This window comes from Schizophyllum commune, assembly GCF_000143185.2.
Source record: "Schizophyllum commune H4-8 unplaced genomic scaffold SCHCOscaffold_2, whole genome shotgun sequence".
Classification (NCBI taxonomy): Eukaryota; Fungi; Basidiomycota; class Agaricomycetes; order Agaricales; family Schizophyllaceae; genus Schizophyllum; species Schizophyllum commune.
The window spans coordinates 1485475-1506239 of NW_026089539.1; the positions used below are offsets into that span (position 1 = coordinate 1485475).

Genomic DNA, 20765 nt, shown 5'->3' on the forward strand with positions numbered 1-20765 from the left:
GATCTTGACTGTTTTCTGACTTCCTGTGAATATTACGTATTTACCGTCCGCTAGCTTCACGCCCTTCCCACCTACGACGTCCCATTCAGATACCAGTCGAGCCCGGAAGAGAGCCAGAGCCTGTACATACCTGTAGTTCTACCACCATACCGAGAAAAAAGACCTTGCGCCTGTGTGAAGACCGGGCTCTTTCAGAAGCCATCGCGAAGCTCGTGAAAGACCGGCGCGATTAGAAGCTCGTCAAAGGGCCGCTAGAAGACGTGATGTCAATGAACATTGCACTTTGCATCCGCTTTCGGCAAGCGGCGTCGAAATAGCCCCGCGTAAGCTTTCAAATAGCCCCCGCGTTGTTTACGCGTTGTTTGGCAGCCACCTTTATCTCCTCCTTTCACCTTTCTCGGTTCCCCCTCCTATTCCCAACCTTCTCTCAACTTCTCACGACCTCACGAACCTCTGGCAATGAGCTCGACGGAGTCCTCGGCGAATGTGCCCCAGACGAGTGGCGCGGGGACGAAGCGCAAGGTCGCGGTGTCCCAGCAGCGCGCGCCGTCTGCTTCGGAGTGCGTGTTATATATTCGTGTTCTCTCGGTACGGCCTCATAACCCCCCTTAGGATTGCACGCAATCTGAAGCACTTCGAAACGTGGACGCAAGGGCAGGGCTTGGAGCAGGTGCCCTATACCGAGCTTCCCGAGACGTCGATGGGCTATGCGGACTCTGTGATGGACGTCTCAGGCAGAATCCCCCTGTCCTGGGTTAATCAGGTGCGTACCCCAATCATGGCTGCTTCTATGTATCGCTGACACCCGCCGCAGAAGTCCAAGGCCTACAAACGCCTCAGTGTAGTCGCCGAGCCTGCCTTCCTTTCTTTTATTAAGGACGCATACGAGACTTCGCCGAACCTCTTCCGTCCAGACGAGCCCGACGATCTTGCTTTGCTTCCTGTTCTGTTTCGCCAGCTCTGCGGTGTGTTCTCGGCCCACGAGCGTCTCATGGCCATGAACAAGTCTACTCAGAAGTACTCTGAGTCGGACTATGCTGCGAATGTGTGAGCTATATATCCCGCTTCACTTCATTCGTCTGCTAAACAAGTATCAGTTATGATATCCTTCGAAGTCCTGCCATCAAGCAAGCCACCTACCGGACCTCCTGCGCCTTGAGCTTGCCTCAACCACGCCGCTCCAAGTCTCTTTCACAAGCCTCCGCGCGCGTCCTAAAGACACGCACAGTCGTGCCCGACTGCGCAGTCTTTGCCTCACCCTCCCTTCACTACCTCGTCGCCAGCGCCTTCCAGTCCCTCAAAAGGTCTGAACGCGTCCACAAGACTGGCACGGCCACACGGCGCTCCTCCTTCCGCTACCAGGCCACGCCCGTGGACTCGCCGCCAGACACTCCCGGCTTCGAGTTCGCCAGCAGCGTGTGGGAGGATAAGAAGCCTGCGCACCAAGGCAGGATCGAGGCGTACAGGCAGAACCGGATGAGCGCGGCTTCGTTGTTGCGGCACCTTCATTCGCTAGGGATAGACGTCCCTATCTTTGGGCTGATATTCGCGAACGCGACGGTCCGTGTTCATGTGGACTGGTGCCAGATGGAGGAGGGCAAGCTGGTCAGTAATAGGTGCATAGAACCCGCGAAGCTTCTCCTATACTCATACTGTTTCTCCAGTGCATCTTCTCCGCTCCCTATCCCGGCCAGGACGCGCTGTCCGAAGCCGAAGAGGGCCGCCGCTCGCCCAACGAGGACCAGTTCTACGAGTGGGACCTCAAGCAGCCGGCCCACATCCTCGAGGTCTTCTTCCTCATTCAGAACATCGACCGCTGGACGGTGACCGACTTCCAAGCGCTCGTGCAGGAGGGCCTGGACACGTTCGCGAAGAGCGTGAAGGCAAGGACGGTGAAGTACGTGCCCTGGCGACGCGTGGACGATACGTGGTTCAAGACCGCACTGGCGAAGGAGAATATCTCTGCGAGCTCGGCATCCTCGGCTGGGTCGAAGAGGCGGCGGTCGTCCGGCCTGCGCTTCCAGGCGCTGCAGGCGAAGGTCGTCGATGTCAAGACGAGCAAGAAGTAACGCGGTCACGGACATGGACATCGAAGGCGAATATCACTCACGACTTGCTACTCATCCAGCCTGCTATTCTCTCGACTCTGCTACTTATCCATTCTCTGTTGCTCTGCTGTATACTCCATAATCCTCGCGACACCCTCATACACCCTCTTGCTTTGCAATGCTATCATGATCCGGCTATGTTCCACGTCCGCCGCTGCTGTTCACACGTTCGCTGCTGCTGTGTGAGGAGAGATCATCCCGCCACCCATCACGAGCGATCGGCGAAGGTGAGGTGAGGTGAATGCATCCACAGGTGTCGGAGGCCGGACCCTGAGCAATATCGATACAAGGTGATGTCCGAACGGTGCGAGTATGGCGCTTCTCACGCAGGCGCTGTCGCACTCGCGGTGATTTTGAGCGGCTCAAATTACGCAACTGAAGAGGTTAGTACGGTCAACAGCGCAGCAGCGGCAGTGGTCGAGTCGTGGCGGCACAGGTCGAGTGAGTCATATTTGGTGGACCAGTGGCCAGCTGAGCAGGTGTGCGGCGGTATTATGGCTATTCGCGTCCATGTCGGTGCAGCATGACTTGCGCATCAACAGCAGTTCATGGCAGTAAGCGCGCACGGCGCCTTCTCTTCGCGTTTGGCGGGGGAAGGGCGCGAGGACTCGTCCCAGGCCTTCAGGTTCATGGCGAGCTACGAGTGGACGGTTGTACGGATTGTGGGGCACAATGCCAAGGATATTCTCCCCTTGAACATGCTGAGCATGCGACTGAGAACCGCTCGACGGTGCAGCGCACGGCTGCAGATGAGCCGGTGCCGGCCGGAGATAATTGATAATTGGCGGATTATCTTATCTTATCCGATCACTCTAGAGCGTGGATCGCGTTGTCCGTTTAGAGTCATCATACAGCAGCCTGCTATAAAACCTCATGCTCACCGGCGCCGTGCACTCTTCCCTCCTCGCCTTCTCTGAAAAATACGCGTTTGAATGAGCGCCTCGTGCAGCAACCGCCGCCTCGCCGCCGCCGCGCGCACTCTCTCGCGCCAGACCGCAGCACACAAGGCGCCCTACGCGGTGAGCATGCTTTTTGCTAGCGGGTCCGAACGGAGGAGCTCATCGTGCCTTCAGACTGTGCGCGGCGCCCCCCAGCCTTTAGCCAGCGAAGATGGCATCCCGCCGTCGGATAATGTACGTCGCGTCGAGTCACCTCCTTATCGCCGGCTGCTCACCGGGACGTACAGGACTTCATCCTCTCGATCTTGCGAGCCAACCCATCGCTGAGGGACTCGAAGAACTATCTCGCGTCGTTTGGTCCCAAACCTGTCCCCGCCCCGACAAAACCTTCCCGACAAACAGAGGCCCTCCTGACGAAAGAGCAGACAGCAGCGGAGCGATCGGAAAAGCGCGCCCGAGATCTGCAGGCCCTCCATGCCAGCCCCGTCGTCCAGTCTATCCTCAACCCCGTCAAGCGGCGGACGGCCCTCGTTAAGATGCAGGGTCCCTTCACCGATGTCCAGCTCGACAGTGTCGCGCGGGGGTTGATCTACCTCAAGAAGCTAGGCCTGGTCAGCGTTATCGTTGTCGAGAACGATGAGCTCGTCCGCGGGGACGAGGGCGAGCGCGCGGCAATCACGGAGGAGACGATGCGGGTCGTGCGTGCACTCGAGCGCCTAGGTGCAGCCGCACGGCCGGTGCTGGGGGCAATGGTCCGCCTTGGCCCTGACCCCGACGCAGTGCAGGTCGACCCGCGTGTTCCTGTTCCCGAAGCCCACACCCGGCCCTTCGACCTGGTAACCCTCCGCTCCGCCCTGCGCGCGGGAGAGATTCCCGTCATCAGCCCGCTAGCGCTCGACTCCTTCTGCCGCTCCGTGCGCGTAGACGCCAACGATGTCATCGGGGCGCTTGCGAAGGGCATGGTCGATGCCGCCGGCATCGAGTCCTCCCAGGGCGCGGCGGAAGAAGAGGAGGACATCAGCAACGAGGTCGACCTCACACCGTTGCGGCTCATGATCATCAATCGCGAAGGGGGTGTTCCGTCCTACGCGCGGCACGGCCTTCCGCACCTGCTCATCAACCTCGAGAGCGAGTACGAGTACATCCACGATACGTTCCAGGAGCCCTGGCACCATACGCACCGCACCGCGCTCTCCAACCTCGCCCTCGCGCGGACATGCCTCACGTACATGCCGCCGACGTCCTCCGCGGTTATGGTTTCGCATCGCTCTCCTTCATCGCTCATTGGCAACCTCATCACGAATAAGCCCGCTGTGAGCTCGAGCCTCCCGCACGCGCTCCTCCAAGGCAACCGCCGCTTGTCTCCCGCGACGCCAACGCTCTTGCGTCGGGGACTCGAGATTCGCGTCTTGCGAGATACAAACGCGATCGACCGGTCGAAGTTGACCGCCCTCTTACAACAATCCTTCGGCCGCGAGCTCGACGCCAACGCATTCTACTCCCGGCTAGAAAAAACGCTCGACTTCGTCATCGTCGCAGGCGACTATGTCGGCGCTGCCGTCGTCACCCGGGAGGGCCCAAGCTCTACTACGACCTCCGCCCCCGTCACCTACCTCGACAAATTCGCCGTCCTCCCCTCCCACCAAGGCGACGGCACCGTCGACTTCCTCTGGGTTGCCTTGCACGACGAGACATACGGCCTCGGCCTCCCCTTCTCCGCGAACCCGAACGGCGGGCGCGGCGGGCAGGGCGAGGCGTGCGATCTGGTGTGGCGCTCGCGCGCGGATAATCCGGTGAATAAGTGGTACTTTGAGCGCAGCTCTGGGCATGCACGCGAGGGGAACTGGGTGCTGTTCTGGTGCGACGCGGAGAAGCCGCTGCAGATGGAGGAGGCCCGTCGGGGGAGCAAGGGGCTGTCGTTCATCGAGGATTGGGAGCGCGGACGGCTGGAGCGGTGGAAGGAGGTGGTGATGAAGATACCCTCGGTGTGGGCGAAGTGAGTGGAGACTCTGGTACCCACGGAGCTGGATGGTGAATGGGAAGGATGGAAGGTGAAGCTGAGATGTATATAATTCAATATGTATTCTTGCTTAGATTGTAGTCATAGTTCGGTGTCCTTTCGACATTGTAATGCGGAGTAGTAGAAGACGATTGCTGGCCTCTTGGGACTCTCTGCTCGGTCGTCGGATAAGTGGCGAGGTGTTCCACCAGTTCATGAGGTTTTCAGTGGATGCAGAAGTCGCGCAGCCGCGTGGAGAGAGGCGTCAGGTATGAAGGGGGTCCTCCAACGATGTCATCCAAAGCCTGATAAGCGATGCACATGCGTCGCAGTGCACCTTCCCCGTGTTCTGACCTCGCTGAAAGGACGTGAAGGCCCACCAAACGCAGTAAGAGCTCGGTGCGGTGTTAGAAGGTGACGAGAGGGTGAACGTCGACGTCGAGTACTGAGAGTCGATGCCAAGAAGCGTGTGACGACGACTAATCCAGCTGAGTAGTAGAGCGGAGAAGTGGCCGCCTTTACCGTCCGAGGGTCATGGATGAGCGTAAGCCTCCTCCAAGCGAATGGCGAGCTGCGAGTTGCACGAGATGAAGGGCGTTCAAGGGGGTCGCGATCGACAACTGAGGGGTCCTCGGTGATCTGCTGAAGTCAAGTAAGTCGGGGACATCCCTACTGTACGACACCTGTCGCGAGCAACTAGAGTGGTGAGTCGAAAGTGAACAGGTCACGCGGAAAGCACGTGATGCGCAAAAGTCAACCACACCGGTTGGCAACTGATCAGAATCTGAACCGGTACGTTCGGCGGTGTCCTCTACTTGCAAAGTGAGTAAGGCGTACGTAGTAGATCCTTAAGTAAGTCTTGCACATGGTTGAAGGCAGCTACTCAGGTGGGTTGACCCAGAGAAAACAAAGCTTCAAGGATATAGAGTGCGCCGGACGAGAAGTGGGTCAGTAATCCAGAGCATTGAGTGTCCGGGATGGAGGTGGGCAGTACAGTAGTAAGCGCGCACTCAGAGAGCCCACTGGCTACTCGTGGACGCATTGCAAGAGCGACAGCCATACGCTTGAGGTCATGCCGCGTACGTACAGGTGAGATCATGTCCGCGCACAAGTGAGGTCAGAGTCGCAGATGAGAGGGTCAGCGTCGAGCGAAGAGCGGCTGGCGCATCTGGAAGGCGGAAAGGAGCCGGTCGCTCATATGCAGGCCCGGTTGGTGCCCATTGTATATGAGCAGGAAATCATGGAGCCAAACCAAAGCACCTCGAACCTGAACACCATGTCGAACCTCAGCAACACCTACGCTACGAAGGACATCTCGTCTGCCCTCGACCCCTCAGCCTTCCTCCTCTTCACAAACGGCGGAAAGCAGGCCCGCGCCGCTCTCGAGGCCGCGCTCGCCCTCGGCGAGGCTAGCCGGCCCCGCCTTCGCGTCACCGTCCACAGCGACTCCTCCGCCGCCTCCCTGCGCGCCGCATTTCCCGCCCTCGACCCCGTCTCCATCCTCGTCGGCGATACACGTGAGCTCTCCTTCCAGCGCGCCGCGCTCGCCGGCGGGGTCTCGCACGTCTACCACGTCGGGCGCGAGTTCACGCCTTCGGAAGCCGTGCATGCGATCGACTGGATCGACAATGCGAAGGCGGCGGGCACGGTGAAGTTCTTCGTGTATGTGGGCGCACTGCATCCATTCCGGCGCAAGATGATCAACCATCGGATCAAGTTGGATGTGGAGGAATATCTGGCGGAGGCACGGTTGCCGTACTGTGTACTGCAGCCAGCGGACCACATGCAGAACCACGACGTGAAGAAGGCGGTGGAGACGGGCGAGCTAATCCAGTACTACAGCGTGGACGAGCTGGAGGCGTTCTTCGACATCAAGGATCTTGGGGAGGTCTCTGTCAAGGTGCTCGAGAACCCCGGCGAGCATAACCTGGCAAGGTGAGTCGGTGTCTGCAGGTGTCGAAGGCGGCTTACGCAGTCCTGGATAGATACGAGCTGTTTGGGTATGCGCACACGTACAGAGAGGCAGCAGAGATCTTGAGCAGGGTAGCGGGCAGGCCAGTCAAGGCGCGCAAGGTCGAGCGCGAGGAGGCGCTGGTGATGTGCACGGAGAGAGCCAAGTCGCGCGGCGAGAACGAGTACTACGCGAATGGCTTCGCCATGATGATCGCGTACAACGATAGGTGCGCGTCGCAGTTTTCGATTCAGTGACGTTGCTGACTGGAGTAGGTTCGGACTGCTGGGGAATAGTAACGTCTTGAAGTGGTTGCTTGGGAGGGCGCCGACGACATGGGAGGAGTTCTGCAAGCGTGTACTGGCGTGATTAAAATTCAAGATGTACTGAAGCGAGCTGAATCGATGCGGAGACGTTGTGTTTCTTGATGATTTTGCTCGACGAGGGGAACAATCCTGTGTGAATGATGGAAGGAGAGAACAAGAGGTGATTGAACGCCGAGCCCGATCAAATCACTCCTTGTCTGCGGCGAATGCACTGAGTTGAGGGGAATGCTCGACCTGCAGCAGTCGATTCTGGGCAGCCCGCCTGGTGCGCTGCAACATATCACAGTCGGCGACGAGGCGCTTGTGGTGCGTACCCAGTCGCGAGCATGCATTCCGACTGAAATGGCCAGTTATACCCCTCCGCGAACTCTGTCGTCATCCTCGATGCGCGCACGCTCGCCGCTGTGCGCGTTCTCGCCTTCTGGGAGGCCTTCCCCGCGACGCGGCACTCCCATGAGTCTGTCGCATGCGTGTCCGTCGACCCGAGCATGAAGATCGTGCGTCACGGGTACCTCTCGTCGGCGCGCCACCTCACGAACGGGTTACCAGATAGTCGCGTCGATGAACACCCGTGTCGCGGCCTGGTCCCTCTCGGGCTTCCGCCCAGACGCGTGGAAGGTCCACTCAGCGCTTGCCCTCCCACCCGAACATATCGTTACCGCGCTCGACACCAAGTCCGGTGGGTGATGCCCTGCATCCGGGAGGCGCGTCCGATCAAGCTCATACTCCGTTCCCCCAGGTCTCCTCGCTGTCGGTACTCAGCGTGCACTCTCTGTGTACACGCTGATCCTCGAGAATGATCTCCCGACGTGGTCCCAGAAATGGACCGTGGCAGCGAAGGCGCCGTTCCTAGCGCGATTCGCACCCTCGCTGATGTACATCGCGACTGCGTCCAAGGTGAGTACTATACTACTCTATGACACATAGGGTGCTGAAATAAAGCAGAGCGACAATATCGTGCGGACATACTCGCTCACCACAGGGCGCCTGTCCCAGTCCATTCCCCATCCCCGACCTGTCACCAATATTGTTTGGCGATACACCCAGGCGTCCTCTCGGTGCGTACCGTCCCACATGTGCACCATCCCCACTTACTTACTTTGCTCCCAGTGACGATCTCATCCTCTACACGGTCACCGCTGATGCAGTACTACGTGTCTTCGTACCTGTCCTCGACGCCCCACAATCCCTGCAACTCCACGCCTCCCTCGACCTTTACTCCAGCGTGCCCTTCTCCGTCGCATCCATGTACAGCTCATCCCCTACGAGCGTGTTCTGCCTGAACCGCTCTGCATTGGAGCAAGCCCTCGAGCGCATTGTCGAAAGTGCACCTCCGCACGCGGAACATCACCACCGACTCCGGGAGATGAAGGAGGAGGCGTGGGATCTGTTCCTCCGCGCGATGCCTGATGGATCACTGGTCGTTTCCGCCATTGCGAATATTGACCGCAGACCACCGACATTGCTTAGACAATTCACGCTGCAGCACTCAGCGCCAGGAGTGCTTCCTAGTGTGCCAAAACATCTGTACATCTTGCCGCAGACGGGAACCAGTCCAAAACCCGGCCAATCTATAGGCTCACGACCCAAGCCCTCGCGAACTTCGTCGACCCGTAGTACCTTGGAAGCTACCAAGCCTGACGGTGCTGGCAATACTGCCCTCCCAATGAACGAAGCGGCCTCCATGACACTCATCTCTACGCCACCTTTGCGCACCTTCGCACTGCGTCCAGCGCTTTTCTTCGGTGCGGAGGGTGCTGGGCTGGACATGAGAGCGGAGGTACCGGTTGCAGGCGAAGCGGGACCAGGGGTGTTGCGCGCCACAGCACCAACGTCAGCAAACGGGAGCCAGGAAAACATTACTGGGACGCAACTTGCGACGCGAGACATCGTGCGCTTCATCCGGACGCCGGAGGGTCGCGGGGTATGTGTTATACGCGGCGGCGCTGGGGAGGTATGGAGTGCAAGGAGTACCAGGCCACTGCATGCAACGCCGGAGAACACTGTGCCCGGAGACACGAAGACGCACCTGCATGGCCCGCATACGCTCTCATTATCAGGTACTTGGGAGTCCGCAGACTTCGTCGTTCCCCTCGACGGCGGGCGCAACTTCGTCACCTACCATGCCTCGGACGGCGTCCTCCGACTACACTCCCATCACCCGCACGCCGAATCCCTGCACGCGCACGAGCTCAAGATCCCCACCATCCAATACCTCTTCTCCATGCCCTCAACAACGGGCCGACACGACTCGCTGTATGGAATTGCGCCGGATGGCTCAATCTTGCATATTCATGTCGACGGCCGACGGACGCTCCTGGATGACTTCGGGAGCGAGACAGGAAGAGGCGTTATCGATCTGGGCTCCTCACAGTCCTCTTGCGACGATGATGGCGACAATGAGCCCTGCGCATTGTCTATTCACTGTCATGCCGCCTTATCCCTTCCGGAACCACCATTGCTCGTCCGACAGGTCGATCCAATGGCATGGGGCCTTGGGCATCCGTGGACGGAACATGATGTCTTGCTGAGCGTATCCAAGGGCGGTGATCTGGCGTTTTGGGTACCGGAGGCGCCGGGTACGCATGGGTGGCGGTGTACAGGAGAAGTGAGGACAGGTAGGAAGGGTATCACGAAGGCGAGGTGTAGTAGTGCGAAGAAGACGGCGCTCAGTGAGTGCCCATGTCATGCTGTGGGGTTACGGTTGCTTAACTGATTCGTATCTCAGTTACACCTACACCTGAAGGTGCAGAGGAGCTGACGATCTGGGACTCACATGAATCCGAGTTTGCGTCCGGTCTTGAATTCCGAAGGGTGTTCGAGTGCGTTCCGCATCCGTGGTCATCCTTTTTCCTCTCTTACAGTCCCATAGCGAAGCCATCAACGACCTTGACTGGACTGCAACGCCCAATATGCAATCCATTCTAGCAGTCGGCTTCCTCCACCACGTCGAACTTCTCTGCCAGCAGCGCATGACCTACTTCGACGAAGGCCCCGGATGGGCGATGTGTTGGAGAGTGGATATTGGGAGGTGAGTGCGGCGAGGGAAATGTTGCCCCTCCCTCCGTATTCTTGATTCACTCGTGCCTCGCAAGTGACTGACTTACCGTCTTTTGCCAGCTTTATTCCTCACCCAATCAGCGACTCCATCTGGCTAGCGAATGGCGCGTTACTTGTTGGCGTAGGACATCAGATGCTGCTATATGGTCAAGCGGCGGCACACAGTCCAGATGATGCTGCACCGAGCGAGGAGACACTCTTCGAATACGTTGCCAGGTCGAATGGTCCACTACCGGACTATCACCCGCAGATGCTTCTTCAGTGCCTGCTATGGGGTATGTCTTCTTATTGTGCGATGCCATGCTCAGCACTGACCAGCACATGATAGACAAGGTCGAGCTCGTCAAGGACATCATTGTGAATCTGGCTAAGGACTTCGAGCGAAGGAAACCTCACGAAATCCTCTGGCATACGGAGATACCGCTCGAACGTTTCCTCAGCAATGGACAAGCACCTGAGCATGTATAAGCTTGACCGTCTTTGCCGGTTTTCATTCTCACGGGTTTCGCAGGTTGTTGGGCAGAAGAAGCGATACGTAAGCCTGTTTGACCAGAACGGGTTCGCGGACGAGTGAGTTGGCACATCCCGCTCCTCGTGACAGTCCTCATCCTGTCTTAAGTTCAGAAGAGGAAGGCTTCTCTCGCAAGCTGGTGGCACGACTGCTTGACGCATTAGAACGGAACCCATTACCATATCTGACGCCAAGTGAACGTGCGCACCTGGTCGTTCTCATTCAGACAACGTTAGAGGTCGGTTTGAAGATACGGCTCTGACCCTTTTCTCACTAATTTGCTTTCCTAGATAGATGAGGCCCGCCGCGCGCTAGATTCCAACGGCTTGCGATACTTGATCTCCATGCGCTCCTTCTACATCCACAACAGTCGAGCGTCGGCACCCAGCAGCCCTTCCGGCAACGGACCTCCGCAGACTGGTCGTAGAGAGCGCTTGCGCTATAGGGACATGATCTGGGCATATCATAGCGAGTGTCAGCAGCTTCTGCTCGACGCCAGCAAGGCAGCATGCGGCGGCAAGATGACCTGGTCGGATGCGCGCGCCCTGGGAGTGCCTATATGGCTGACATCCCTGGAGTCGCTGGTAAGCCTCACTGTGACTATGGTACTACCCTTGACTTACGCGTCACGACATACAGCGCTCCGAAATGGAGTCCATCGCCCGCAACGAGTACATGGCAGGGGAAAGTCGAGACCCCACGGCATGCTCTCTGTTCTACTTCGCGCTTGGCAAGGTAAAGCTCGTGCACGGGCTTTGGCGGACAGCAGCGTGGCATAAGGAGCAAGCAGTCATGCTCAAGTTCCTCGCGAACGATTTCAGCGAGCATCGATGGAAGACAGCTGCGCTGAAGAACGCGTATGCGCTATTGAGCAAGCGTCGCTTTGGTACGTTAGGTCATCCACATCATCCGCAACTTATACTGATCTGAGACCCAGAATATGCGGCCGCGTTCTTCTTGCTCGGCGGCGCGCTCAAGGATGCCGTCGCAGTATGCGTCAAGCAGCTGAACGACTTCCAGCTCGCAGTAGCGTTGGCCCGCATAGTAGAGAACAGCAACGATGGTCCTGTCCTGCGCGACATACTCAACAATACCGTTCTGCCGAAGGCATTCCGTGAGGGCAATCGATGGTTGGGCGGTTGGGCCTTCTGGCTATTACACCGTCGCGATTTGGCCGTGCGCATTCTCGTCGTACGTGTAGCTTTTCCCAAGTTAGCAACATGAAGCTAAGTCCAGCTCAGACCCCATTGCAAGAGCTCGCGCGCGAGTTGGACATCCGGGTGGACGAGATCGGCGAGCCGCACTACGATGACACAAGCCTTGCATTGCTGTTCGCACAGCTGCGGTCGAAGACACTGCAAGCCGCGAAGGGCGCGAGCGAGATTTCAGGGCGCTTGGAGTTCAACTTCGTGCTGCAGATCGCACGAGTGTTCTCAAGGATGGGTGGGTATATGCACTTTGCTCTCCACTTTACCTGCTGATCGCCCTTTCAGGCTGCCATATCCTTGCTCTAGATCTTGTGCGCTCGTGGTCCTTCGAGCGGCCCGCTGCACCTGTACGGGCAACCAATGGTACAGACGAGTTCAAGCCACCCACCAGCCCCGTCACTCAGCGATCGCACTTCCACCATACCCTGCATCACCGGCGATCGTCGATGATCATTGACATGGACATACCATCCAGCTCGCCCTCACCTTCCCCCGACGTACCTACGCCTATACCAGAGGAACCTGCGAAGAAGCCCGAGGCGGATGGCGACCTGCAAGCTCGCAAGGCTGGTCTAGGCAGCCTAATGCAGACAGCAAAGAAGGATGTCACGGTGCCGGAGTTTGACATCAACTCTTTCTTCTAGCCTGAGCAATGCCGCCTCATTGGCTTACCCATCGGCGCGCTCACTCTCACACCAACAATTATCACGATGCAGTGAATGTACATTCCAACTTCGTTTTGAATCCTTATACTACACAAGAGAAACGATGGACTAAAAGGGTTATAAGATGCGTCGACGGAAACGTGAGGGAGTGCAGTAACAAGCAGGGCATGATCGTCGTATCGTACAAAATTCGATGGGGCGAAGGGCTTACGCCTCAACCTCGACGTCGCGCTTCTTGAGCACCAGGTCCGCACCAACAACGCGCTTCCACACGTCCTGCACGTCCTCGACGACGGTCTCGAAGTGCGACGTGGCGTCGTACGAGCGCGTCACGAACACGTTGTCCTCCTTGCCCGAGGTGGTGGGCTTGTAGAGGGGCGTGATGGAGACGAACTTGTCGTGGATGGGGCCGAGGAGGTCGAGGCCAGGCTTGATCTCCTGCTCCGGGCGGTCGGTCTCGACGATCGTGGAGACGATGGCGACGTAGACGTCCTTGGCGCAGACGTTGTGCGTGGAGGAAACCATGGCGATGTAAATGTCTGGCAGGTAGTCGTCAGTGGTGCGTATAGCAATGACCCGAGCAGCGGGACGTACCATTGCGACGGTTGACCTGGTTCTGCGGGATGATGATCTGGCAGCTGTCCGCGTCCTCGGTGCCCGGGATGGGGTGCTTGAGGAAGCAGATGGCACGGATGACCTTGCCGGTCTCCTCGACGCGTGACGTGAAGTAGCTCGGGTCGCCGATGACCTGCTTCGCCTTGACCGTCTCCGAGCCGCTACGCACACCGACGAACTTGCCGTCCGCGCCAGTGACGATCTCGTCGACGGGCTTGTCGAGCATGTAGGTACCGCCGTAGATGGCACTCAGACGAGCGAACGACTGAGGCAACTCGCCAAGGCCGTAGAGGGGGTAGATGTACGGTGACTTGCCGTAGCGAGCCATGGAAGACGTGTAGAGGACGATGCGGTCGTAGGTTGGGCGCGCGGGCTTGGTGATGTAGCTAGATCGGTAATTAGTATTGGTGAGGCATATAGATGGCACTACACTCACTCATCGTCAAGGTACAGGGCCATGGCATGGCCAATGAAGTCCTGGGTACCCGGCTCCAAACCGAACTTCTCGTAGACGGTCTTCATGCTGTCCTTGTCGAGGTCGATACCTATCAGACCCATCAGTACAATGCAGACGCCCCAAAACGCGGTTAAACGCACCCTGGTGGGTCGTCGGATCGTCGTCCTTCCAGCCCTGCAAGAACTCAAAGAACTTCTTTGCGCGACGCTTCTCGAAGAGACCCATCAAAGGGCTCTTGACCGCCTCCATCTCCGTGCTCGGCACCTTCGAGATCTTGCCCTCGCGGTAGACGAAGCTGCCCGCGATCTGCTTGAACTCGAGGTAGCGGGTAACATCGGTGTGCACGAGGATGCGGGTGAGCTCTCCAGATGCGATGATGAACTTGGGGATGAGGTCGACGTTGTAGTCGCGGTCGCGTCCCAGCTCGGCGGGCGGCTGCTGATCAGGGCGGAACTTGCGGTAGAGCTGCAGGCACCAGTCAGCGTTTGCTGAGCGCGCCTTTTAGCTCACGCACCTGGGTGAGGTTCAGAGAGGCGCTGTCGCCGCCGTAGTAATCGTTGCGATCCATGTGGAGGACCTTCTTGCCCTCGACGGACAAGAGACCGGAGAGAATGCACTCTGTGAGACCAGTGCCGAGAACGACGACCTAGGGCGCGTCAGCATCGTCGCCGGGCCTTTTTGCGCGGTGTACGCACATCATACTCTTCATCCATGGTAGTTTAGGTCGTCAAAAAGTGAGAAATAAGAGGGCAAGAGACGCGGTCGTCGTCACCAGGCGGTCCGGCGCATGGATATATATGCAATCGATGCACGTGGATTTCTCGTGCGTGATAGGAGCGTGGCAACTTTGATCCTTGGATCCACAACTTCGAGTTCGACCACAGCCCTTCATTGTACTCTCGGACTTCGCTGGAACGACATGACTTGCAGCATTGCGAGCGGAAAATATGCTTCAACAGTATCCTGTACTACCCGAAATGATCCTCTCGACTTCCAGACTCAAGCACTTGGAAAGCTTCGAGCGCCACGTCGAGGTTCGATGAGCCCCAAAGGGGAGGTACCATATCCGCACGGCATGCCTTGATGCACATCAAATGCAAAATCCCACAAGACTTCGTATGCGAAGGAATCGACCCAAAACCTTTGAATATCTCGACAAGAGGACACGGGGAAGCTCAGGGGTGAGGGTTCTCATCCGACCACCTCGTACGCTCCCCTGCACGGGCATTCATCGCGGTACAGCCTTCTCGCGCTTTTTGGTCAGTCTGGCACCTCATATATCTCCTTGGTCAGACCAGACTGGGAGCTTGAAGTAGCAAAAGGAGAGCAAGCCCCAAAGTCAGGAATAAGAGGACGCACCGTCTTGTTGGCTGTGAACATCACTCGCCGTCCTCTGATCCTATTGATCCTTGCAGCGAAGTTACTTATTCACATATCTCTTGATGCGTCAGTGAAAGTTAGAACAACAAGTAGGCGAAGGACGAGAGCGGAAAGTATGCCCGGCAGCTGCCGGCTTTTATGGCCAGTTCACACGCATTAGTTGTTCCTATGGCGGCCTGGTCCCCAAGGCGGAGACTCGCGTGCATTCATAGATAAATCCGATCTATTCATTCCAAGCCAAGTCCGTCAACGAACGACCAAAAAAGCCGCGTCTATACATACGTAGAAGACAATAGAGTCTGGTAACTTGGGGACACGCGGTGTCAGTGCAGCGGAGGTGCTTATCCGTCCGAGATATATACTGTAGACTGTAAGTTACGGGCATGAGATACAGGTCAAGACTGGGCTGTGGTGGTGGGAGTTGTCAACATGGTGTTCCAGCCAGCGACCGTCGGCAACGGCCTCGACCAACGCTACGCTACACCGGCACAAACGCCTACTATCGTCCGGCAGCGTAGGAGTAAGTGGGCGGCGGCGGGGACCGCGCGGCCTCGCGCGCTGCACGACTCGGACCGTTGTGACCGTGGAACGCCGGGTACGGCCCAGTGTACGACTCCCCGCTCCCGCCGTAAGCCTCCTCCTGCGCATGCGCCAGCTCATTTCCGCGATACGGCGTCGGGTCAGCAAACGGTGAATCGGGCGCTTCTGAGTTCGACTCAAGCGTCCGTTGCCGCGACCTGGAGCGCTGCCTGGCCGCCGGATCCTCGTACGGTGAGGTTAGCTGGTCGGGGGACCCCGTACGCCGGGATGGCGCGGAGTACAGGGACGCGCCCCCGGCCTGGTACGGCGATGACAACGGCTGCGTCGGCGTCTGCGCCATCTCCGGCGTGCCGCGCGCAGACGACGTCGGATGCCTGTGATGGAGGTCCGCGTTCGACGAGGTGTACATGGAGGCGTTCGCCGAAGTGTCATTTCGCGTGCGCGGGTCGAACGCGTCTTGTCTGCGCACGCCCATGTCCCACGCAACGTTGTCCATGCTCTCCCGCGGACCGGTCCGGCGGTAACCGTACGAGTCGTAGGCAGCGCCGCCACTGCTGTCTTGTCTGTAGGTCGGGATACGCTCGCGAGAGATAGCAGAGCCGTTCACGTTGCCGTATTGATGATATGGCTGCGGCGCGGCGATGGGGATGCTCGGCGTTGAATTGGCTGCATAGCCTTGCGCGAGGGGCCTCGTGAGAGGTATACCGCTCGGGTCGTCGAGAGAGATAGTGCTGCCGCTACTGTTGTTGGGCGGCGTGACACTATACGGCCTGTCATCCGACGCGGCGCGCAACATCTTCTCCTGCCTGTCGAGCTCATCAGCATTGTGCTGCACCAAAAAAGGGAAAATGACAGACCTAGCCTTGCGACGAGCGTAGATAATCTCCGGTTTTACCTTGCCCATTCTATGATAGATGTACCACATCGCCAAGAATGTCAAAGCCAGCGAGACTCCCAAGACAACGTCGCTGATGATCTTCGATTCCTTCGTCTGCGTCCCTATACAAAGGTCAGTCTTCGCGCTTCGAACTCAACCGCTCGGCGTACCTTCAGACTCCTGCTTGAGGATCACACCCAGATAGACAGTGATCATTTGTTTCGGCATGGAAAGGATCGCGGCAAGGGAGAAGACCAGGATCCCCATACCACAGGTCGAGAAGACCGCGGTGGTAACTGATAGATAATCGTTAGCACTGCCGTACACAGCCAAAGCCCAACAATACACACAGTGACCAGGAATAGCGCTCAGGCGCGCGATGAGCGCAATCTTGAAACCGCCATCGCGGACGACCTTTGCGAGACAGGCATAGGAAATGTTATTGCGCTCGATCTTCTCGCCTCGGGCACGACAGCAGTACTTGAATGCGCTAGTAGGATGGTTAATGACGAGGGATGCGGGCGATGTGGTGTCGAACGCACTAGTAGTTGCCGACCTCGCCTAGGAAGGTACCAGCTGCAACGATGCCGAAGCCGACCCATAATCCCCAGACCAGCCCGCACAAAACGGCGACGATTTCATGGCCAAAGAGCTATCGAGAAGCACTTCAGCGGAGTTCAGCTTCCAGCGCTGGGGACTACGGACCGGTGGGAAGGATAGGATGAAGAGAATGCCGATGGGGATAAGCCATCCGACGGTTATCCTAAAGCGGGAGATCAGCAAGACGCGTAGGACGATGAGGACCACCACGCACTCGTCACGCAGGTACTCCGCAAGCGGCTTCAGCCAGTCGACGATTTGGTCGTGGTAGATCGTGATGAGGGCGAATACAACCATGATGATAACAAGTGCCACATAGTGCCCTGCAGTCGGCTGTCAACATCGCGTGCTGCGCAGACACAAAGGGCGCGACGCACACAACCACTCTCTCCGTATCCAGAATCTCCACTTCGAGATAGTCTTCCAGTCAAACACGCCGACCTGCAGTTCGCGCGCCTCGCTGGGCGTTGGGCTCGGTGTGCGCGCGAGGGGGATGTCTACACGAGTGTCGTTCCGTGACTCTGGGCTTGTGCTGCCGCCGCCATGTTCAGAGGGTGGGTATGATGGTCGGTCAGGCATGCGAATGTAGGCGTGAGGACGAGCATATGCCGGATATGCGGAAGCCATATAAATACAAGGACTGGAGGGGGGACAAGGGGGCCCGGTATTATTGAGGGGATGGGGGGAGAAGGGGAGATGCGAGCGAGCCACTCGTGGTTACGCCCAAAGAAGCATTGTTGCGGCTTTCCCACGCTACTGATCACTCAACTCCAACATCAGATGCCCATCATCTCACCCACTTCCTATACACGCAGCAGGAGGACCCCCGAACGGCACAGCGAGCTGACGGTCTGATAGCGAGGCTTGTATTGTAAGTCCACTATGGTAGGGTGGACAACTCTCAATGGAATGCTATACACCTTGGGACACCGAAGTCGCCTACACACAGCATCCAACTGCCGAGGCTGCGGGAAAGCGGGACGTGCCACAGCGAGGTCCTGACAGGTATGGCAAGAGGGAGGAAGTATCGAGCAGCAAGAATCTTTATTGTGCGATCTATATGCGAATAGTTATCTCGAGGATGACACAAAGAGGTACGAGAACGCCAACGGAAGAACCTGCCTCAAGGCGAGCGACCGGATTTCGGGGAAGAAGATCTGTAAAGAAGGGGCAAGGATACGCGTCGAGCGTCGTGTCTGCCATTGGGACGTTCAGTAGCGGCAACACCATAGCGCAGCCAAACATGGAGACTACTGGTGCGCTTGCATGATGGCGTCCGAGATGAACGCAGCCGACACTTGCTTGCCGCCGAACCAGCGGCCGTTCAGACCCTGGACAGCTTTTCTGGCTGCATCGACGGCGTCGAACTTGACGTAGATTTCGCCCTGTGAAAGATGAACGACACTGGCGGACACGCGAGGTGGCAATACTAACCTGAGTCTCCTTCTCTACCTTGATAGCGGAGACTTTGCCGTACTTGCTCTCGCATTCGCCTTTAACGTCGTCAGCAAGCTCTTTGTCCCAGTCATCGCCGGACTCCCTGTAAAGCGAGGTCAATAACGATTCTGTCCGAAAGCGGTATGCGTACTCCTCCGGATCAAACATATTCTTGAGCAGGACGGACCGCGATTCCATAGTTTGCGGGATATTAGGTCGAGCACTGTAATCGTGATGAGTACCGCGGAGAAGTAGCCGGGTGACAACCGTACACAGGTTCTGGCAAAAGAGGAGCAGAATCGGTCCTAGCAAGTTTCTGCATTAGCGCTTGACGAGATGCTGCGTTCAAGTTACCGCCTACAGCACAGCGTAAGCTTCGAAACCGGTAAAAAGAGGATAAGAGGCGTACCGCCGGAGTCATCAAGCGATTCGGTTTGTGCGTAGCGGACAACACCCCCTTTGTCGTGCACCGTGTTGACTTTAAGCTGTGCAGGGGTCAGCACGCGATCATCGAAATTTGTTGGTCTACCCACCTGGCGACCTGCAAGCTCAAACCCTTCCATCTGCTCCATTGCCATCCTCGCGTCCTCAGCACGCTTGTACTGCACGAAGGCGTATCCCTTGCTCCTGCCAGTAGTCGGGTCGCGATGAAGATCGACAAATTCCAACTCGCCGAATGGTTCGAACACCTGCTTGATATCCGCCTCGGTGAGATTGAAGTGCAAAGAGCCGACATACAGCCTGCATCGTTGGTTAGCGCAACTGACCGCGAACTGTAGGAATTTCTCACTGCATTGCACCGCCGTGGGGTGCACTGACGCCAGGTGGAAGGTTGAGGTTTCCATCACCAGCATGAAGACGGTTGCGCTCAGCTTCAGTCAACTGTACCATGATAGGCAGGCCCATAACTACAGTGCCGGATAGGTCGAGGGCTTTGTCGACCAAGTCGACGGTGCGAAATTCGACGTAGCCGATGCTGTACAAGCGAACAAGTCAGCCAGACGATGTGCACAGCAAGGACAGGCTACGCACCCCTTCGAGCGGCGAGAGATACGATCCGTGACGATGCGGGCATCCATCACGGTATTCTCTCCAAGTTTATCCTCAAAGAAATACCCTAAATCGCGAGCAGTCAGACGCGCGGCAAGCTGCGATACGAAGACCGAGCGAGCTTCCGAGTCTTGAGGGTTGGGAGCATCCTCGTCGAAAGGATCCGGCTGCGGAGGGGGTGTGCGACGCCTACTGTATGCGTCAGACTTGTCATTACGCCATACGGACGCGCACGTACCTTGGGCTCGGAGGGCCACGACGGCGGTCGCGTCGATCATCCCGGCGACGATGTGGTGGGCTATCCCGACGTAGAGGGGGCAAAGCACCTGGAGGAGGGGGCGGTGAATCTTCCTTTTTACGCTTCGCGTCCCGGTCAACATCCTCATCATCACGCTTGCGCCGCCTGTCTCGGTCGTCGCGCCGGTCGCGGTATTCCCGGTCCCTATCCTTGTCACGATAGTCGCGGTCGCGGTCGCTGCGATGGCGCCGTTCACGGTCCCTGTCCCTCTCTCGATCCCTGTCGCTGCGACGGCGGTCTCGAGAACGGTCCCTGTCGCGGTGGCTGCGTTCGCTGCCGCGGCTACGGCTGCGACGGCGCCCGTCTTCGGGACGACGACTGTGCCGCCTCTCTCTGTCCCTGTCTCTTGAGGTCGAACGATGAGATCTGCGCGTGCGCATAGTGTCAGTCGAAAGTGCACGGGAGCTGCTTCAAGAGTCAGTACTTTGCTCGCAACTCGGGACTGTATGCACGCACGGTTTCCTCTCAGGAGAAGCGTCCACCGCCATTGAGTCTGTTACAGAGCCCGACATTCGAATTGCTGTGGCTGTCTTCGCGCCGCGGCCTGCAATGCAAGTGTAAGGCAAAAAGGGTCACTGTTGGTCACTGTTTGCGAACACCTTGTCAGATCGTCACGTGCGAAAGTTCGAACTTTGACTCGGCTAGCTTGAAGCTGTCCTCCACGGTCACCCTGTGCTTGCTCGAGTCCATCCTGACCATCTGCGCCTAGCTGGTATTCATGCTATCGTCCCTTCTCATTTTCCTCGCACGAGAGCGTTCTGACATACGCAAGTCCTCAACACCG

The 20765-nt window shown here is 57.8% G+C and overlaps 7 protein-coding genes across 7 annotated transcripts; 4 read left to right on the plus strand and 3 right to left on the minus strand.

Annotated features, from left to right (window-relative positions):
- Nucleotides 1–193: 193 nt before the first annotated feature.
- SCHCODRAFT_02610544 (uncharacterized protein) lies at nt 194–2311 on the plus strand. The gene is made up of 4 exons (XM_050344428.1): nt 194–560; nt 613–763; nt 815–1047; nt 1098–2311. Exons 1-4 carry the CDS (start codon nt 460–462, stop codon nt 1825–1827), a joined length of 1215 nt encoding a protein of 404 aa, XP_050202178.1. The 5' UTR covers nt 194–459; the 3' UTR covers nt 1828–2311.
- A 647-nt stretch (nt 2312–2958) lies between these two features.
- On the plus strand, nt 2959–5210 carry SCHCODRAFT_02528761 (DUF619-domain-containing protein). Its single transcript, XM_050343535.1, has 3 exons — nt 2959–3127; nt 3182–3241; nt 3295–5210. Exons 1-3 carry the CDS (start codon nt 3041–3043, stop codon nt 5005–5007), a joined length of 1860 nt encoding a protein of 619 aa, XP_050202179.1. The 5' UTR covers nt 2959–3040; the 3' UTR covers nt 5008–5210.
- A 1028-nt stretch (nt 5211–6238) lies between these two features.
- On the plus strand, nt 6239–7369 carry SCHCODRAFT_02610555 (NAD(P)-binding protein). The gene is made up of 3 exons (XM_050344429.1): nt 6239–6941; nt 6992–7186; nt 7233–7369. The coding sequence occupies exons 1-3, from the start codon at nt 6247–6249 to the stop codon at nt 7324–7326; spliced, it is 984 nt and encodes a 327-aa protein (XP_050202180.1). The 5' UTR covers nt 6239–6246; the 3' UTR covers nt 7327–7369.
- A 113-nt stretch (nt 7370–7482) lies between these two features.
- Nucleotides 7483–12725, plus strand: SCHCODRAFT_02565349 (uncharacterized protein). The gene is made up of 17 exons (XM_050343800.1): nt 7483–7589; nt 7634–7780; nt 7833–7962; nt 8023–8180; nt 8229–8341; nt 8394–9955; nt 10012–10105; nt 10156–10314; nt 10404–10618; nt 10672–10805; nt 10855–10913; nt 10963–11092; nt 11145–11438; nt 11494–11740; nt 11792–12045; nt 12096–12297; nt 12348–12725. The coding sequence occupies exons 1-17, from the start codon at nt 7509–7511 to the stop codon at nt 12704–12706; spliced, it is 4338 nt and encodes a 1445-aa protein (XP_050202181.1). The 5' UTR covers nt 7483–7508; the 3' UTR covers nt 12707–12725.
- Nucleotides 12726–12934: 209 nt separating this feature from the next.
- SCHCODRAFT_02662856 (rab GTPase activator) lies at nt 12935–14512 on the minus strand (the record flags this gene model as incomplete). Its single annotated transcript, XM_003037406.2, has 6 exons — nt 12935–13266; nt 13322–13728; nt 13779–13887; nt 13940–14264; nt 14314–14445; nt 14495–14512. 6 exons carry the CDS (start codon nt 14510–14512, stop codon nt 12935–12937), a joined length of 1323 nt encoding a protein of 440 aa, XP_003037452.1.
- Nucleotides 14513–15349: 837 nt separating this feature from the next.
- Nucleotides 15350–17918, minus strand: SCHCODRAFT_02610563 (uncharacterized protein). The gene is made up of 8 exons (XM_003037405.2): nt 17574–17918; nt 17411–17519; nt 17302–17359; nt 17139–17248; nt 16947–17086; nt 16767–16892; nt 16577–16718; nt 15350–16525 (listed from the first exon to the last, which is right to left on the minus strand). Exons 1-8 carry the CDS (start codon nt 17821–17823, stop codon nt 15679–15681), a joined length of 1782 nt encoding a protein of 593 aa, XP_003037451.1. The 5' UTR covers nt 17824–17918; the 3' UTR covers nt 15350–15678.
- Nucleotides 17919–18219: 301 nt separating this feature from the next.
- SCHCODRAFT_080935 (splicing factor, CC1-like protein) lies at nt 18220–20072 on the minus strand (the record flags this gene model as incomplete). Its single annotated transcript, XM_003037404.1, has 9 exons — nt 18220–18581; nt 18631–18736; nt 18785–18856; nt 18906–18990; nt 19043–19118; nt 19167–19374; nt 19424–19609; nt 19666–19872; nt 19918–20072. The coding sequence occupies 9 exons, from the start codon at nt 20070–20072 to the stop codon at nt 18447–18449; spliced, it is 1230 nt and encodes a 409-aa protein (XP_003037450.1). The 3' UTR covers nt 18220–18446.
- Nucleotides 20073–20765: the final 693 nt, after the last annotated feature.